At 42.0% G+C, this 14,957-nt stretch overlaps 2 protein-coding genes across 3 annotated transcripts in view; one reads left to right on the forward strand and one right to left on the reverse strand.

Annotated features, from left to right (window-relative positions):
- LOC134437391 (uncharacterized) overlaps positions 1 to 10,213 on the reverse strand; it is a 392,246-nt gene extending 382,033 nt beyond the window's left edge. Inside the window, exon 1 of the mRNA XM_063186883.1 lies at positions 10,009 to 10,213. Coding sequence (XP_063042953.1) covers positions 10,009 to 10,213 — 205 coding nt within the window. The remainder of the gene's footprint in view (positions 1 to 10,008) is intronic.
- A 307-nt stretch (positions 10,214 to 10,520) lies between these two features.
- Positions 10,521 to 12,615, forward strand: LOC134437185 (uncharacterized). Of its 2 annotated transcripts, none has more exons than XM_063186667.1 (3): positions 10,521 to 11,126; positions 11,475 to 11,555; positions 12,144 to 12,615. In XM_063186667.1, the coding sequence occupies exons 1-3, from the start codon at positions 10,790 to 10,792 to the stop codon at positions 12,557 to 12,559; spliced, it is 834 nt and encodes a 277-aa protein (XP_063042737.1). In that variant the 5' UTR covers positions 10,521 to 10,789; the 3' UTR covers positions 12,560 to 12,615. The 2 variants fall into 2 exon arrangements, with proteins under 2 accessions (XP_063042737.1, XP_063042738.1); XM_063186668.1 differs by having other exon boundaries at positions 12,147 to 12,615.
- The last annotated feature ends 2,342 nt before the right edge of the window (positions 12,616 to 14,957 follow it).

Here is a 14,957-nt window from a genome sequence, read left to right on the forward strand (position 1 = left end):
GATTCAGCTAATCACATAAGGCTTTGTCTTGACAGCCTGGGACATTCGTCGATATGAACGTTCAAATTGGTTTTCACCAAACCGCATCATAGCGATTCGCTTCACGATTAGCTTGAGTTTAATCGTCAAAATTCGCTCTGGTCGCTCAGTTCGCTTCGCTCCTGGCGAATTCGCTCTGGTAGCTTTATTCGCCTTCCCTCCATAGAGAAATAATGACTTCCGCCGCTCAGGTCGCGTAGTTTGCGCTTGGTGTACACGGGGCATAAGCAGATCTGTGCCCTTCAGATTCAGCTTGGCATGAGACAAGCATCTCAGATTTGACAATAAGACAAGTTGAAACTCTTGATGATACTTTGAAGGAAAATAGAGCCAACAACTTCAAAGTTGAGTGGGAACAGTAGTAGAATGCGCTCAATGAGTAGAAAGCATACACAGGGCATAATGATGGAAATGGCACATGTGATATTTGAGTGTTACTGGCGGAACACCCACAGGCTTACATTTCCACACAGCTTTGCAAGCTCCTAGGTCTGGGAGAGCACGCGTTGGACTTGTTTTCACAAGCAGGCCCGTTTCTAGGATTTTGGGGGCCCTAGGCAAAGGGGTTGTCGGGGCCCTAGGGCTTTTTGGGGTGGGGGGGGGGCTCCTGACGGGGCAGCCACGGCGCCAGAATTTCTGTTTCGGATGGGCCAGACCATTTTTGGATGGCACTCCAGTCATTAGCACAACTGTAGCCTACCAATACAACATCATGTCACATGGAAACATAATGAAACAAACAAGTCACCTTAGACAGTGTTGTGGCTATGCAGGGCAACACATGCATGAAGGGCAATGAATGCATTAAGAGCATGCATACACCAGCATTTTTTCGGTGAGGAAATGCAATCTAGGTAGGCCTATTATGATAACTAGTCCCTCCAGTTCATTTTATGAAACTTTATGAAGAAAGACCTGGGAAAATATAGCCCATTCCATTCAGTAGGCTCATCTCAAATGAAAGTAGGCCTATATGGCCCAATCAGGGTTTTTTTTTTACCCTACCACGAAAATCATGATCTGCATTGCCAATCACAAATAAAGAATGGTCTAATCTTTCCAACCACTTTGAGAATCTAACCAAGGGTGCTCCATTTGTGCAAAACGAAATATTGACAATAGGCGTAGCCTACAGTTCAGAAACTCAAGGCTGAGAAACGAATGAGCAGGCACAGTGGGGTTGGGGGGATGTGATATTAAGCCAGAATTCTGTAACCAAGCCAAGGGGGGTCTCCCCGACCATATAGCCTATTTTTTTCGTATTGCATCCATCACGCACTTGAAAATACAATCCAAATGATTGTGTTATTAGTAGTACCGCAGCAAACACGAATAGGCAGCGACCAAGGATCACTGAACAACCTCCGCGGTTGACAACTGTGTTATAGGGACCAATATCCCGGTGTCCTTACCTTGCGTTGTCTTGACCGCAGAATGTATCCCAACCTCTAACTGTAATCCACGCGTTTCCACAATCATGGTCCCAAATTCCAATGTGTAACCCCACATATAGTAATAGCAAGAAATGGACTATTGTGCTACAATTTAGCTATCCCACTCATCGCACTTGTGACTCCTGTTATCCGATAGGCATTACATTGTTCATTCGTTTCTTCTTGCGTTTGTCCACATCCAAAACAGTTCCGTGTCGAAAAAAAGGTGCGTTATTGAACAATCGACGTTTGCAGTGCTTACAGCACGTGGATGTTTTTGAAAACATAGGCCTATGTAACTGTAAATGAAGCATCTCGCTGTCTGTGCGATGTCAACTGGCCTGGGACAGTCTGGTGGTTTGGCAGCAGTACAGAGAGTAGCCTAATGTGTCGTCTTCAAGATAAACTTTTATTATAAAAGCAACTGTCTCCAAAAATGTAATGTAAACTGGCGTCTGCGTAACATCCAGTGAGAGAGATTGTGTCGCTCCATTTTCAGTTTGTATCTGCGTGGAATATGATGCTTGAACCAATTGGAAGGGGGCCCCCTCCAGATGGGGGTACTTTGACTATATTGTCGATGCGCTCGCTGTTCGGCAATTGACATTTTCACGTTGTCGCTGATGCAAACCTATTGGAAGGGGGCCCCCTCGAGCAAGGGGGTATTAGGGAGGCGCTGTCGCTTCCCTCGCAGCAGAGCCCTTCATACAGGCGACGGTGCCATATTATGAAGCTATTTAAAATCGTCATTGCTGTTGGGTACATAACCTGTCGTCCTTGGGGGCCCCACCTACTCGGGGGCCCTAGGCCTACATTGCGTACCTTAACGCAACGGGCCTGTTCACAAGTCATGGATTCATCTACCATTTGCCTGCCCTTGCCATCAACAAAATCCTTCAAAATCATTCTTAGTATGTGGAGTCTACAATACTGTTGTCACATGACTCCTCTCAATGCGAGCCGCCATTCTTGTTGAAACAATAATTCTGCAATATCCTGGCCGCCAAGCTCCCTGAATCCAATTACATCACACGTGTGTGTAGCTTGGAACGTGTTAACCCATCCCACCCCCTTCACGGCAGAACTGTGTGAACTACACAGGTCCGTTGAGGGCTATAGGCTAGTTCCAGACCCTCTATACAAATGAAAGCGGTACGAGGAGATGGTAAAACCAGGCTAGCAGTGGTCTACTCTTACCTCATGTACCTCATGTACAGGGTGTCTGCAGGTTTTAACAAGTGCAATTTTAGACTTTTTTTAGACCATCACGGGCTAAATTTTAGACCTTCGCGGAGTATTAAAAAATTAAATAAAATCAGATTGCGGTCAATTGACTATATATACGCGCACATGTGCATGCACACTCGCACACATATCAGAAACAAAACAGAGCAGCGTAACAAGTAAAAAACAAAGCGTAACAAAACAAATAAACATTAATCCTTTGTCGATATTTCGCATTGAAACGTAGGTCTTAAATTACTCAAACTCAATTTTAGACTTACACTGCAAATTATCCCAATATTTTAAATTTTAGGCCTAAAATGGAAAATGTGTAATTCTAGACTTTTTTAGACTTTTTAAGACCCCGCAGACACCCTGCATGTAGAGCCCTCTGCTTTAGACTAGGGGTGTGCAAAATAATCGTCATATCGATGCATCGCGATACTTACTCTCACGATACAATGCATCGATTCATGACAAGGTATCGTGATACTTATTTTCTCAATATACTGCATGGATTCATGACAATTGATTATTTGATAACAATAAAATTCGATTTGCCACGGGTTATTTTGTTCAGTAGAGAATAGGTAATATTTCTGTTGTGATGTAAGCTCTCTCCCAGATGATAGAATGCTTAAATAGAATGAACTGACTTAAGAAAGCTACACAGAAACTGAGAAATAAGCTATATTTTACACATTTACTGAAGTAAATATCGCAATGCATCACAGTAGTACATGAATCGCAATGCATCGTGATAGAATCGCATCGTGGCATGTGTATCGTGATGCGCATCGAATCGTGAACCCTTTGCCAATACCCACCCCTACTTTAGACAGGGGAAGTGACATTTTCATAGTCCTCATTATCATCTGGAGAAAAAGAAAAATGGAACAGAAAATCACTACCTCCACAACTCCTATATGCATGAAGGCATTTAGATCTTAAGAACTGAGTTATACAGGCAAAAAAAGGTATCATTTATTTCTAATAAACCCAAATAGAGACACTTAGTAGATCTTATATATACCTTCATCTCCATGCCTGGTTGGCTTGATCGTTTCATAGACATCTGATGCACCTGTTTCAGATGGAGATAAGCCATTAAAAATGCCATATATTGACCAAAAATACAAATTTAAAAGAATGAAGAAACCAACCTCTCTGCAGTGGCATGTATAGGGGTGTGATAGTCTCATACGTGTCAGCAGTTCCTGTGCGGAAACACTAAATTGCATGAACTCAACCACAACAATAAAACCGTTAAATGCGTACTACACGCCATCGTGTAACTGATCTTACTGTTCTGAAGAAGCATGTACACCGAGTCAGATGCTGGATTCTGGTTGGACCTCTGATCCTGAGCTGAATTCTTATTGGTTCTCTGGCCTTGTGGTGAATTCTGATTGGTGCTTTGCTGCTGAGGCTGGTGGTCCCTACAGGAAATCGGATAACAATTATGTGCTCTCATGGTGTATGCAGTATGTTTCGTGAAGACAATCCAGAGATTATGGGGAATTATAAATAACTCACGTGTCAGATGCTCTCAGACACCCCCCTGCAAATAATACAAACAAATAAAGTCAGCAAAATGTCTTTGTGCTAAAATTCCTAATAATTTATCATCTTCAAAAGGAACTCCTTAAAGGGACACTGTGCAGGAAATGGTCAAAAAAGGTACTGCAAATATGCTGCTCATTGAAACTGGGCTGCCTATTGCCAAATTAGATCTTTACACGAAAGTTTACTAAGTAATAAACAAATATTTTCGATTATGGTCCAAGTACAGTCATTTTTGCAGCTAAAAATGGCTATTTTTGGAAATTCAAAATGGCGGACCATGGAGAAGATCCCCTTTTCATGTATGAAAAGTGCAATTTTTCCAGTCATAATGAATACTTAGAATTTGATGCTAGTGGTAAATATTCATGAAAAAGGTAACATTAGTGAATGGGAAGCATGGATTCTTGAAATAAACAACTAAAAATCTCACACAGTGTCCCTTTAAAGGGTAGTTTGCCAAATACATTTTTGTTCAAAAGTAACTTCTGCCGTTCTGCTGTCCAGTTACAGTACTGTACATGTAACTGTTTTGTCTGTTGGTGTTTGTTCATGTACTTTACCTGTACCATATTTTGAGCGATACGCACAGAAAAGGACAGAGGCCAGGATTAACACGCTGATCAGAGCTCCCACTCCAGCTAATAACATGATGAGGGACCTAGAGCCTGTTACAAGCAATGAGGAAAAACAGAAAAGTTACCTGTGTGTGTGTGTGTGTGTGTGTGTGTGTGTGTGTGTGTGTGTGTGTGTGTGTGTGTGTGTGTGTGTGTGTGTGTGTGTGTGTGTGTGTGAGAGAGAGAGAGTCAACTTCAGTCACCCTAGGCACACCTATAAGTAAAGGATGGTCGTCACGTCACATTCATGTAGTCCTACATGTACATCTACATTTACAGTAGCTGGTGCCATTACCCTAAGCAACGTAGTTACATTACATTTTATCCAAAATGGCAAACAAGGACATACAGTCCCAGGAAAAAGTTTGTACACCCTTTGAAATTTCTTACCTTTCTGTCAAAATTGGTCATAAAACATGGTCTGATCTTTCCGGAAATCACAAGAAGGAACAACCACAGTCTGCTTTAACTAATTCCACCCAAACATTAAGTTTTAATATTTTCATTGACCATAAGACGTAAACATTCAAAGGACAGCAAGGCATAAGTACACCCTTGCATTCAATAGGTTTTAACCCTAAGTTAGTCGCAATAACCTCAACCAGATGTTTCCTGTAGTTGCAGATCCGATTAACAAAACAATATGGATGTACTGTATAACAAAACAATCTGTTTTTATCTTGTCTGCCTCTTCTTTAGAAAACTGCCTCTCGTCAGCAAGGTTTGTGGGATGTCTGGAGTGCATAGCTTTCTTGACTTCATGCCATATAATCTCAATTGTTTTTTGTCAGGGCTTTGACTGGGCTATTCCAGAATGTGTATTTCATCATTATGAATAGAGCTGGGCGGTGTACGGTTAAAAAACTGTGATCTCGGTTTACACTACACAAGGTTCTCTTTTTGATGAGAGACGGTTTTGTTGTTGTTTAGCCTACTATGTTATGTGCGTGAGCTTCATACTCCGTGTCACACTTCCAAAGATTCTTCTAATTCATAAGTCTCTGACACTTCATTTCAACTCCACTGTTGTTGCTGTTCCACAAGGGAATGTCACCACAATGTAAGATGTAGATTGAACTAATAAAATAATTGGTTACGCAGTAGAGGCTAGTGAGAGTGAAACGTGATGAACACACATGGCATGGATGAATCATGACAAACATTTCAATTCATTTAGCCTACCACAACGTTAAATAAAAGGCAATTCTATGTGGTGCTATGTTAACAGGCTACAACAGTTATCTGATTTTTAACTGTATTTAATTACCATCCTCCCAACTGTGTGCACAGCACTGCTGTTAAGGCTGCTTATAAGCTAATCGCCTAGCTTTCAAATGCAATGGGCAGACAAGATACATTGCTACATTGCTATATTTGTTTGAAATGATTTGGGGGCAAAATAGGAGCGAAACACATCGCAATATGACACAAACTACCGGACAAAATACCTTCTACGTTGGATTTGGACTTTAATTCAAAGACAATATGCACACAATGTCAAGTAAATCCGTTTGTTTTCCGTGTCTGTCTTCAGTCTCTTTCGTTTCTGTCCCACTGTTGTTTACTCGCTAGTCCAGCGGCAGCGCAACTAGCCGGATTTGTTGCCAGGTGTAGAACGACAAATAAGCAATTAGTGTTGCCAGGTGTAGAACGAAATAAGCTGTTTTGGGCTGTCTTGGAAAAAAGCCCAAAACAGCTGCTTATAATCATTTAACCCTTCTTCCTTGAAAAATCTATGGCACCCTGGTCAAGATTTTAGGTTATTTCATGAAATGCTGCATTTTCTCTAATTTGAGACTTTGTTGGATATGGAAATATAAACTATAAATTATAGAAAATATTATTGAAATGAAAAAATGATAAAATATGAATGGAGATTAATTTAAATTCATGATTTAACATGATTGATTAAGATTTGGGGGGAAATCGTCGCATATCAAAAAACCGTGCAGAAAACCGTGATATCAATTTTCATCAAGAAAACCGTGATGCTAATTTTTTCCAAAACCGCCCAGCCCTAATTATGAAGCCATTCTAAAGTCGATTTGCTTGTATGGGTTGTTGTCACATTTCAGCACCCATCCTCTTGTGTGCTTCAACTGTCTGACAGACTGCCTCACTTTTTTCTGTAAAATATCTCGATAAACTTCTGAGTTCATTGTTCCACTGATAATAGCAAACTGAAAAGGGCCTGAGGCAGCAAGGTAGCCGCATATAATGATGCTCCCGCCACCATACTCAAAGGTGGAGATGATGTTTTGGTGAAGGTGTGGTTCTCCAATTCTCCTCCAAACATGACATTGTGTGTTCCCCTGAACAATTCAACTTTGGCTTCAACGTTGGTCTACAGAATATTTTGCAGTAATTCTATGAAGCATATAAATGCTTTTTCGCAAACCTCAAAGGTGCAGCAAAATTTTTTGAGCAGAAACCCCATTAATTTTAGACTGGCAGAATGAATCCCATTTTTAGCTATTCTTGGTTACATCTCCTCTTCTGAGTATGGTGGCGGAAGCATCATTGTATGCGGCTACCTTGCTGCCTCAGGCCCTTGACAGTTTGCTATTATCAGTGGAACAATGAACTCAAGTTTATTGTGATATTTTACAGAAAAAACGTGAGGAAGTCTGTCACACAGTTGAAGCACACAAGAGTATGGGTCCTGAAATGTGACAACAACCTATACTTTAGAAGCAAATCGACTTTAGAATGGCTTCATAATAATGAAATACACATTCTGAAATAGCCCAGTCAAAGCCCTGACAAAAAACAATTGAGATTATATGGCATGAAGTCTAGAAAGCTAGGCCTATGCACTCCAGACATCCCACAAACCTTGCTGACAAGAGGCAGTTCTCTAAAGAAGAGGAAGACAAGATAAAAACAGATTGTTTTGTTAATCTGATCTGCAACTACAGGACTGTCAAGTCTGGTTGATGATATTGCAACTAACTGAGGGTTAAAACCTACTTAATGCAAGGGTGTACTTACTTATGCCCTGCTCTCCTGTGAATGTTATGGCCTTATGACCAATAAAAATATGATAACATGTAAATGTTTGGGTGGAATTAATTAAAGCAGACTCTGATTGTTCCTTCTTGAGATTTCCGGGAAGATCAGATCATGTTTTATGATCAATTTTGACAGAAATGTAAGAAATTTCAAAGGGTGTACAAACTTTTTCCTGGGACTGTAATCAATAGCATAACATAGCATTGAAGTCTCCTCACTGTACTGGACTTCATCCTGTGACCCTCCAGTGACAACGTGCCAACAGTAACACAAGGATGTTTAATTTTTACAGCGATTCACACAAATCTACAGTATATACCTCTGACGATAACCATGTGACAATGATGAGCATTTAACCAGCAAAAAGCCACTAAAATTCCTAACCTGTCATTTTCGGCATCACTGTAATCCAGCTCTCTGGTGACTCTCCTCTCTCTGGGTTGCTGCATTTGTAGAGGCCCTCATGTGACTTTGAGACTGCAGGGATGGTCATCTCTCCTGTGCTGGAGGAGTGGAGGAGTGTCCCATCTTTATAGAAGTCAGCACTGATGTCTGATGGCTGGTGGCGATATCTACAGCGCAGAGTCAGAGGATCTCCCTCCATCACAGGATGGACATGACTCTCCAGGATCACATTGGCTATACAGACATGAAAAATAACATTAGTAACAGTTTCATATTTAAATGATAGTGTTAAAGGTACACTGTGCAGGAAATGGTCAAAAAAGGTACTGCAACTATGCTGCTTATTGAAACTGGGCTGCCTATTGCCAAATTTGATCTTTACATGAAAGTTTACTAAGTAATAAACAAATATTTTCTAGTGTGGTCCAAGTACATTCATTTTTGCAGCTAAAAATTGCACATTGCACAATTGGACATTCAAAATGGCGGACCATGGAGAAGATCCCCCTATTCATGTATGAAAAGTGCATTTTTCCCAGCCACAATGAATACTTAAAATTGGATGGTAGTGTTAAGTATTCATGAAAAAGGTAACATTAGTGAATGGGCAGCATGAATTCTGGAAATAAACAACTAAAAATCTCACACAGTGTCCCTTTAAATTGTAGTTTTATGATTTAGATGAACGTTTAGCCAAACTGCCTCTGAATAACCCTTAGTCAATAAGCTTACAATAATATTGTTTTAAACACAGTATTAAATAGAATGTACACAGTATTACACATCCATTGTGGAAGGTTATGCACTAAATGTATATAATCACAAAATGACATTCATGCTCATCTTTTAAAACTACCACAGGAACAGGTCTACCCAATTTTCCAAGTCAAACTAACCTGTAACATTTAGCTGCACCTCATTGCTGTACTGTGTGTAGTATACTGGGTCTCCTCTCCCAGCCCTGCACCAGTACTGTCCTCCATCAGACACTTTAGCAGAGCTGATGATGTAGGAGTTTCTATCAGACTGGGCCACAGGATCAGAGGTCTGGGTGTCTTTGTACCAGTTGAACCACAGTCCAGAGCTAATGTCCAATTTACACATCAGAGTAACAGAGTCTCCGGTGAATAGCTGCTTCTGATTTAATGTAAGTTGGGGCTTTGATTCTGGAAAGGAGAGACCATGAGATTTCAGTCGAAAGCCTCAACACACAGTGCACCATGGTCTCAGTAAGAAACATACCAATCAAGCCAGGTTAATATTGCCAGTTAAACGTTAAAAAGGGCTTACAGTATCACACTCTGTACACTGAAGACATATTCTACGCCAGGCGTGCGTATAGACAGGGACAAAGTGGTGCTAAAGCACCCACCACCACTTTGCCCTACTGGACGAAAATTCCAGTTTTCAAAGTTCTTTTTGTACTTTTTTGTCACAGTGGTCTGTGTCCCATGTTGACATTATCATCTGCAAATGCGTGACGATCAGAATCATGTGATAATAATGCCTCCGTACAATATACTGTATAGCCTCTATATCCTTGTAAGGCAGCTGAAAGTTCCACATGCCCCTTGAGCACCTGTCCTCCAAAATGTATGTGCTGTTCTACACCATGCTGATATTACCTGTTACATACAATAAACCAATCTACTCCACTCGATCCTACCCCCCAAATACACATGCATGGACACACACACACTAAGGTGTGCATTTACCTTTTACTTCAATGTACATACTGCTGCTGTTTTGTGATGTTGTGGGTCTTTGTCTCCTCTCCCCCTGACACCAGTACTGGCCCTCATCAGACTCAGCAGCACTTGTAATGGTGAAGGTGTTTCCCTCAAACACCGGGACTCTGCTGGACCCCTTATACCACTGATATGTCCAGCGGCCACTGGGAGACTCTATCACACACGTCATAGTGACTGTCTCTCCAGTGAACACAGGACCCTCAGGCTTTACGGCCAGTGTAGGTGTTGGAAGGGCTGCAGAGGAAGAGATGGAAGATTTAAAGATAATCTGTATCTGTATCAATTCTTGTATTAAAATTATATATTTGACCAAAACTCAATCAAAACATTGAACAAATAGTTTGCTTCACTGTGATTTGTCAAATAGAGAGAGAGAGACAGACAGACAGACAGACAGACAGACAGACAGACAGACAGACAGACAGACAGACAGACAGACAGACAGAAATCCTTTTTCCATCCAATATAAAGTCGCTTTAAAATAATGCGCATTAAAAAGTTGATGCGACACAAGTGATGGAAAAGCGGTTAAGTCGCTTCAACGCCGGCTTTGTCGACCTCATTTATATCGCTTTAAAAAGGTGGATTGGCGAGAGATAAGTCGACATAAATTGGATGGAAAAGGTTAAAGCGACGTAGGAAGTTCGTACATGCGCAGTGCTATGTTATTATGTGCGCGAGAATTCGAATGTTGTTTCACATTATTTACCTCAGCGTAGTCAGCTAGCCTCAAATACAAAAAAAAATGGAGAGACAGACCTGGACACGCAGGGAAACCTTGAGTTTAATCGCAGTCCTGGCAGATTTGGATGCGCTGTCTGCCCTCGATGGAAAAAGACAGAGAAATGCCACTATCTTTCAGGGGGTGGCGAAGGAGCTGGAGAGGAGAGGGGTCGTGAAGCCGTGGCAGGCTTTCCGTACAAAATACAAAGCTTTGAAAGCTAGGTACTTAGTGGAAAAAAGGCAGGCATCAAGGAGTGGGGCTGGAGGAAGACGTCGGTTTGAATTTTTTGACGAGATGGACCAGCTACTGGGTGCCAGGCCGATAGTCGTAGCAAGGACTTCAGCTGTTGACAGCACCGGTGAGTGGATTAATTGTAAATACAAATTTGTTGATGTAGGGCAGGCTAGTGTTATCCTACGTTATCTGACAGGGACCTTGCTACTGTAAACTTGCTAATAGATAGCCCTCTTCAAGTGTCACACCGTGAGGACTCCAGGTAGTAGGCTACAGCTGTTTACATAAATGTCTTCTCATTTTAATCTTCACCCCATCGTGTATCGCTCGAACAAGTAATTATATGTTTATATCAAACAGGCCACGATACTCAGAGACATAGCACAGGTGCTAAATAAACAGAAAGACGTGTGCTGACATTTTCTAATGGTGGACGATTTCTCACTGTTACATTGTTGGTCTGGCTCTATAGTCCCCCTTGATGACCAATCTCGTGTGGAAGAGGAGGAAGAGGATGATGATGAAGAAATGGATGAGGAAGAAGAGGGTGCTGGTAAGTCTTAAGTCAGGATCATCATGCTTTTGAATGACATTTATTCATGCCAATAATGAGCTGTTGTGTATCACAAAAGTGAGTAGCCTACACCCTCCTCAGTTGTTTTCCTTTTTCTTCAGCATCTGACCAAAGTGGGTACTCCGGCACCCCTATGTGAAAATGCCCAGAAATAGTGACGTCAATGAAATCCTATGGAGAGTGTCCATGTCGTGTGGTCTGATGAGACCAAGATAAACAAATTTGCTTTAGATGGTGTTAAGCATGCGTGGTGGTAAACAAGTGAATTTTACCAAAAAAGTGCATCATCTGGCTAGTCAAGCATTGTTGTGGGACTGACATGGTTTGGCGATGTATGGATGCCGTCAACATTGGAAATCTGAATTAAACCTAAAGAAGCATGCATGTCAATCTGCACTGTGACTACAGAAGCAGATCATGATACTCCATAGGATTTCATTCAAAACTCAGGTAGCCAGGTGCAGACTTAAAATATACAATTTCAATGTACTGAAAGGTTGAAACGCACACTGATGACCTCCCTTTTAATTAAATGTGTTTGTGTTTATCTGTTTCCTCATGTAATAGAAGACTTAGGTGGACAGGTGACTATGGAGGACTCCGAGCCCCCAGCCCCCACCCCAGCAGCAGCAGGAGGTAGTCGCCTGTTTCGGAGGCCACTTAAGAAGAAGACCGGACTAGCTGCGGTGAGTCAGCAGCTGTCTGACCTACTGAAAAGGCAAGAGAGGCAGGAGGAGGCAGACAGAGAGATGCTTACCTCTCTGACTACATCCGTCAAGCGCCTGGTGGACTGCCTGGAGCGTCAAAACAACCCACTGCCCACTGCCTCTTCAAGCAGCCAAGTGGCCTCACCGTCCTTCCCTACCTACCCTCACCCCTCTCCCAGCCCCTTTCTTCAGAATCAAAATTTCATGTACATGCAACAGCAAAGTTATTCCTCCACCACCCACTCCCCTGATTTCCCAACATATACTGAAATGTAGGTTTTCATAAAAAAATAAATAAAAAAAAACACACTTAACCAAAACATGATTCCCAATTGTAGGCATTGTACTTGTTTATTTGTGAAATGTTAATGTTTTAATGTTATTTAATATTTATTATTACTATTTATTAAATGCAATTTTTTTGTGAAAAATGCTCATGTTTGTTTGTTTTTGATATACATACTATTCACTTGATGTGAATTCTGTCGTCTTTTACAAATTCATGTGACTCATCAGGTGACGCATCAGGGCATCTCTTATTGCTGCTGCCTCAGTGTTCTCCTCCTCCTCCCTCCCAGTGTCCTCAGGATCTTCTCCTTCATCCTCATTTCCCAGTTCAGGGAGTATATCAGGTGCAGTCTCTATCTGCTCTTGATTTTTTGCCTCACACATGTTGTGCAGGACACAGCATGCCGATATAACCTTCGGCATAAACAGGTGGTTGATGTCACTCTGCCTGCCCAGCACCCTCCACCTTGCCTTCAAACGACCAAAGCTATGTTCAACGGCTACCCTGATGGCATTTAAATGTTTGTTGAATGCTTCCTCTGATAGGGAGAGCACAGGCCCAGGGTAGGCCTTGGTCAACCATGGGAGGAGGGGGTAGGCAGGATCTCCTACTAACAGGAAGGGTATGTTTGTGGCCTGGATAACAATATGGCCCTTAGGGTGTCTGTCCTCATTCCTGAACAAGCCTGATTGTTTTAAAACGGCGGAATCGTGTGTACTGCCAGGCAGACCCGCAAATATATTTCTGAACAAGCCCCTGTCATCCACCACTGCCTGCAGCACTAATGATGTGGCTCCTTTTCTGTTCACAAAATCCCTGAAGCCCTCCAGAGGTGCAGAGATGGGGATATGGGACCCATCAATTGCGCCGTACACCTGTGTAGATAATAATAACAATCATACACAGTCAATTGTTGCATAAGTTATAATGATCAATTCAACTCTAAGTGTTAATTCAACAGTACAAAATGAGTGGGACCATATGCTAAAAGCAGTATTGACTTAAGACTGCACATTTTACCATGTGATAGGCCTACAGCCCCAGACAAAAAGAAAAAAACACCCGTTGTGGAGGATGTTCATTCAGTTGATGTTAGTGTCCTTTTCACACGGACAGAGGACAGGTGCAGGGGTTGGTAATGGGGGGTCTGTCTGTGGGTGAGTGTGGTTTTGTGTTTCGAAGCGGGCAAAGAAACTGTTCAGGTCATTCAGCAGAGAGGTGTTGCTCTCAAAGGGCTATTGTAGTCTGTGATGGCCTGTATGCCCTGCCATAGGTTCTGTGTGTGTCTGCTGTCTGAGAAGTGTGAAGTTATTTCGTTTGTATAGTATTTCATTGCCTTCCTGATGCCCTGGGACAGGCTAGCCCTGGCTTATGCAGACTAGGCAGTTTTGGGTCTGTGATCCATCATTTTTCAAAAAAAATGAAATAAAATAAATAACCTTAAATGACTGTATGAACATCCTCCACGACAGGTGATTCCATACTTTTTGCCAGGGGCTGTAACTATGTTTGTAAGATTGTAATTGTAGGCCTCTTAGGGGCCTAAAGCAAAGTAGGAGGGGTTAGTCTAAATGACATTTTATTCATACAGGGATTGGATAGCATAATAAAATCACGCCTACCTGGGGTATGCGCTGACGTACGTCATTCCTATAGGCGATTTGTTGAGCCTCTTCTGCGGATGGCAATTTGATGAATCTATGTAGCATTGAGCACAAGACTCTGCAAAAGCTATATACACATCGGTGAACCGTAGTTACAGAGACTCCGAACTTCCCGGCAACGACCCGGTATTCACAACAGCTGGCTAATTTAAACAGTGCTATTCCCACCCGTTTCTCCAACGACACAGCTGCTCTCCTGCTCGCAGGGTCAGGCCTCATACGTGGCTCTACAAGCACACATATCTCTCTAAACAGATTCTTACTGACTCGAAAATCAGTCATAAACTGACGGTCCGTATATATTGGTACGTCCTTCTCCCACCATAAACAGCACCTTTGGTGCTGCCAGGTTACTGGCGATCTGCGAGTACTGCAGGTAAGAAGGACACTCATTAGGTATGCGAGTCGCCTTCTCCGGGCTGTCATCCGTTTTCTGATAACAGTTATTGTGGATAATATATTGATAATTAATAAGACGACACGTAGGTTATCCATCTTGTTTTGTCGGTCCGGTAGCCAAGGCTATATTCTCACGCGCGATAAAGTCTATTTTACTTTTGACACAAACATTCTAAAAGAGCGACTCAGTGGATGGAAAACGTCCAAGCGCGACAGAAATAGGTGGATTAACGAGGGGCATTGTGACGTAGCGTAAATGCGCTTCAAGTACTTTTTTGATGGAAAACGGTTCTGGTGCGACTTTTGTCGCTTTAAATAAAAT

This window comes from Engraulis encrasicolus, chromosome 21 (genome assembly GCF_034702125.1).
Source record: "Engraulis encrasicolus isolate BLACKSEA-1 chromosome 21, IST_EnEncr_1.0, whole genome shotgun sequence".
Classification (NCBI taxonomy): domain Eukaryota; kingdom Metazoa; phylum Chordata; class Actinopteri; order Clupeiformes; family Engraulidae; genus Engraulis; species Engraulis encrasicolus.

Excerpts from the sequence above, each read along its gene's own strand:
- LOC134437185 (XM_063186667.1), top strand. The coding sequence starts at position 10,790 with ATGGAGAGACAGACCTGGACACGCAGGGAAACCTTGAGTTTAATCGCA. Across the intron at positions 11,127-11,474 it reads TTCAGCTGTTGACAGCACCG|TCCCCCTTGATGACCAATCT; the intron begins GTGAGTGGATTA and ends CTGGCTCTATAG. Across the intron at positions 11,556-12,143 it reads TGAGGAAGAAGAGGGTGCTG|AAGACTTAGGTGGACAGGTG; the intron begins GTAAGTCTTAAG and ends CTCATGTAATAG.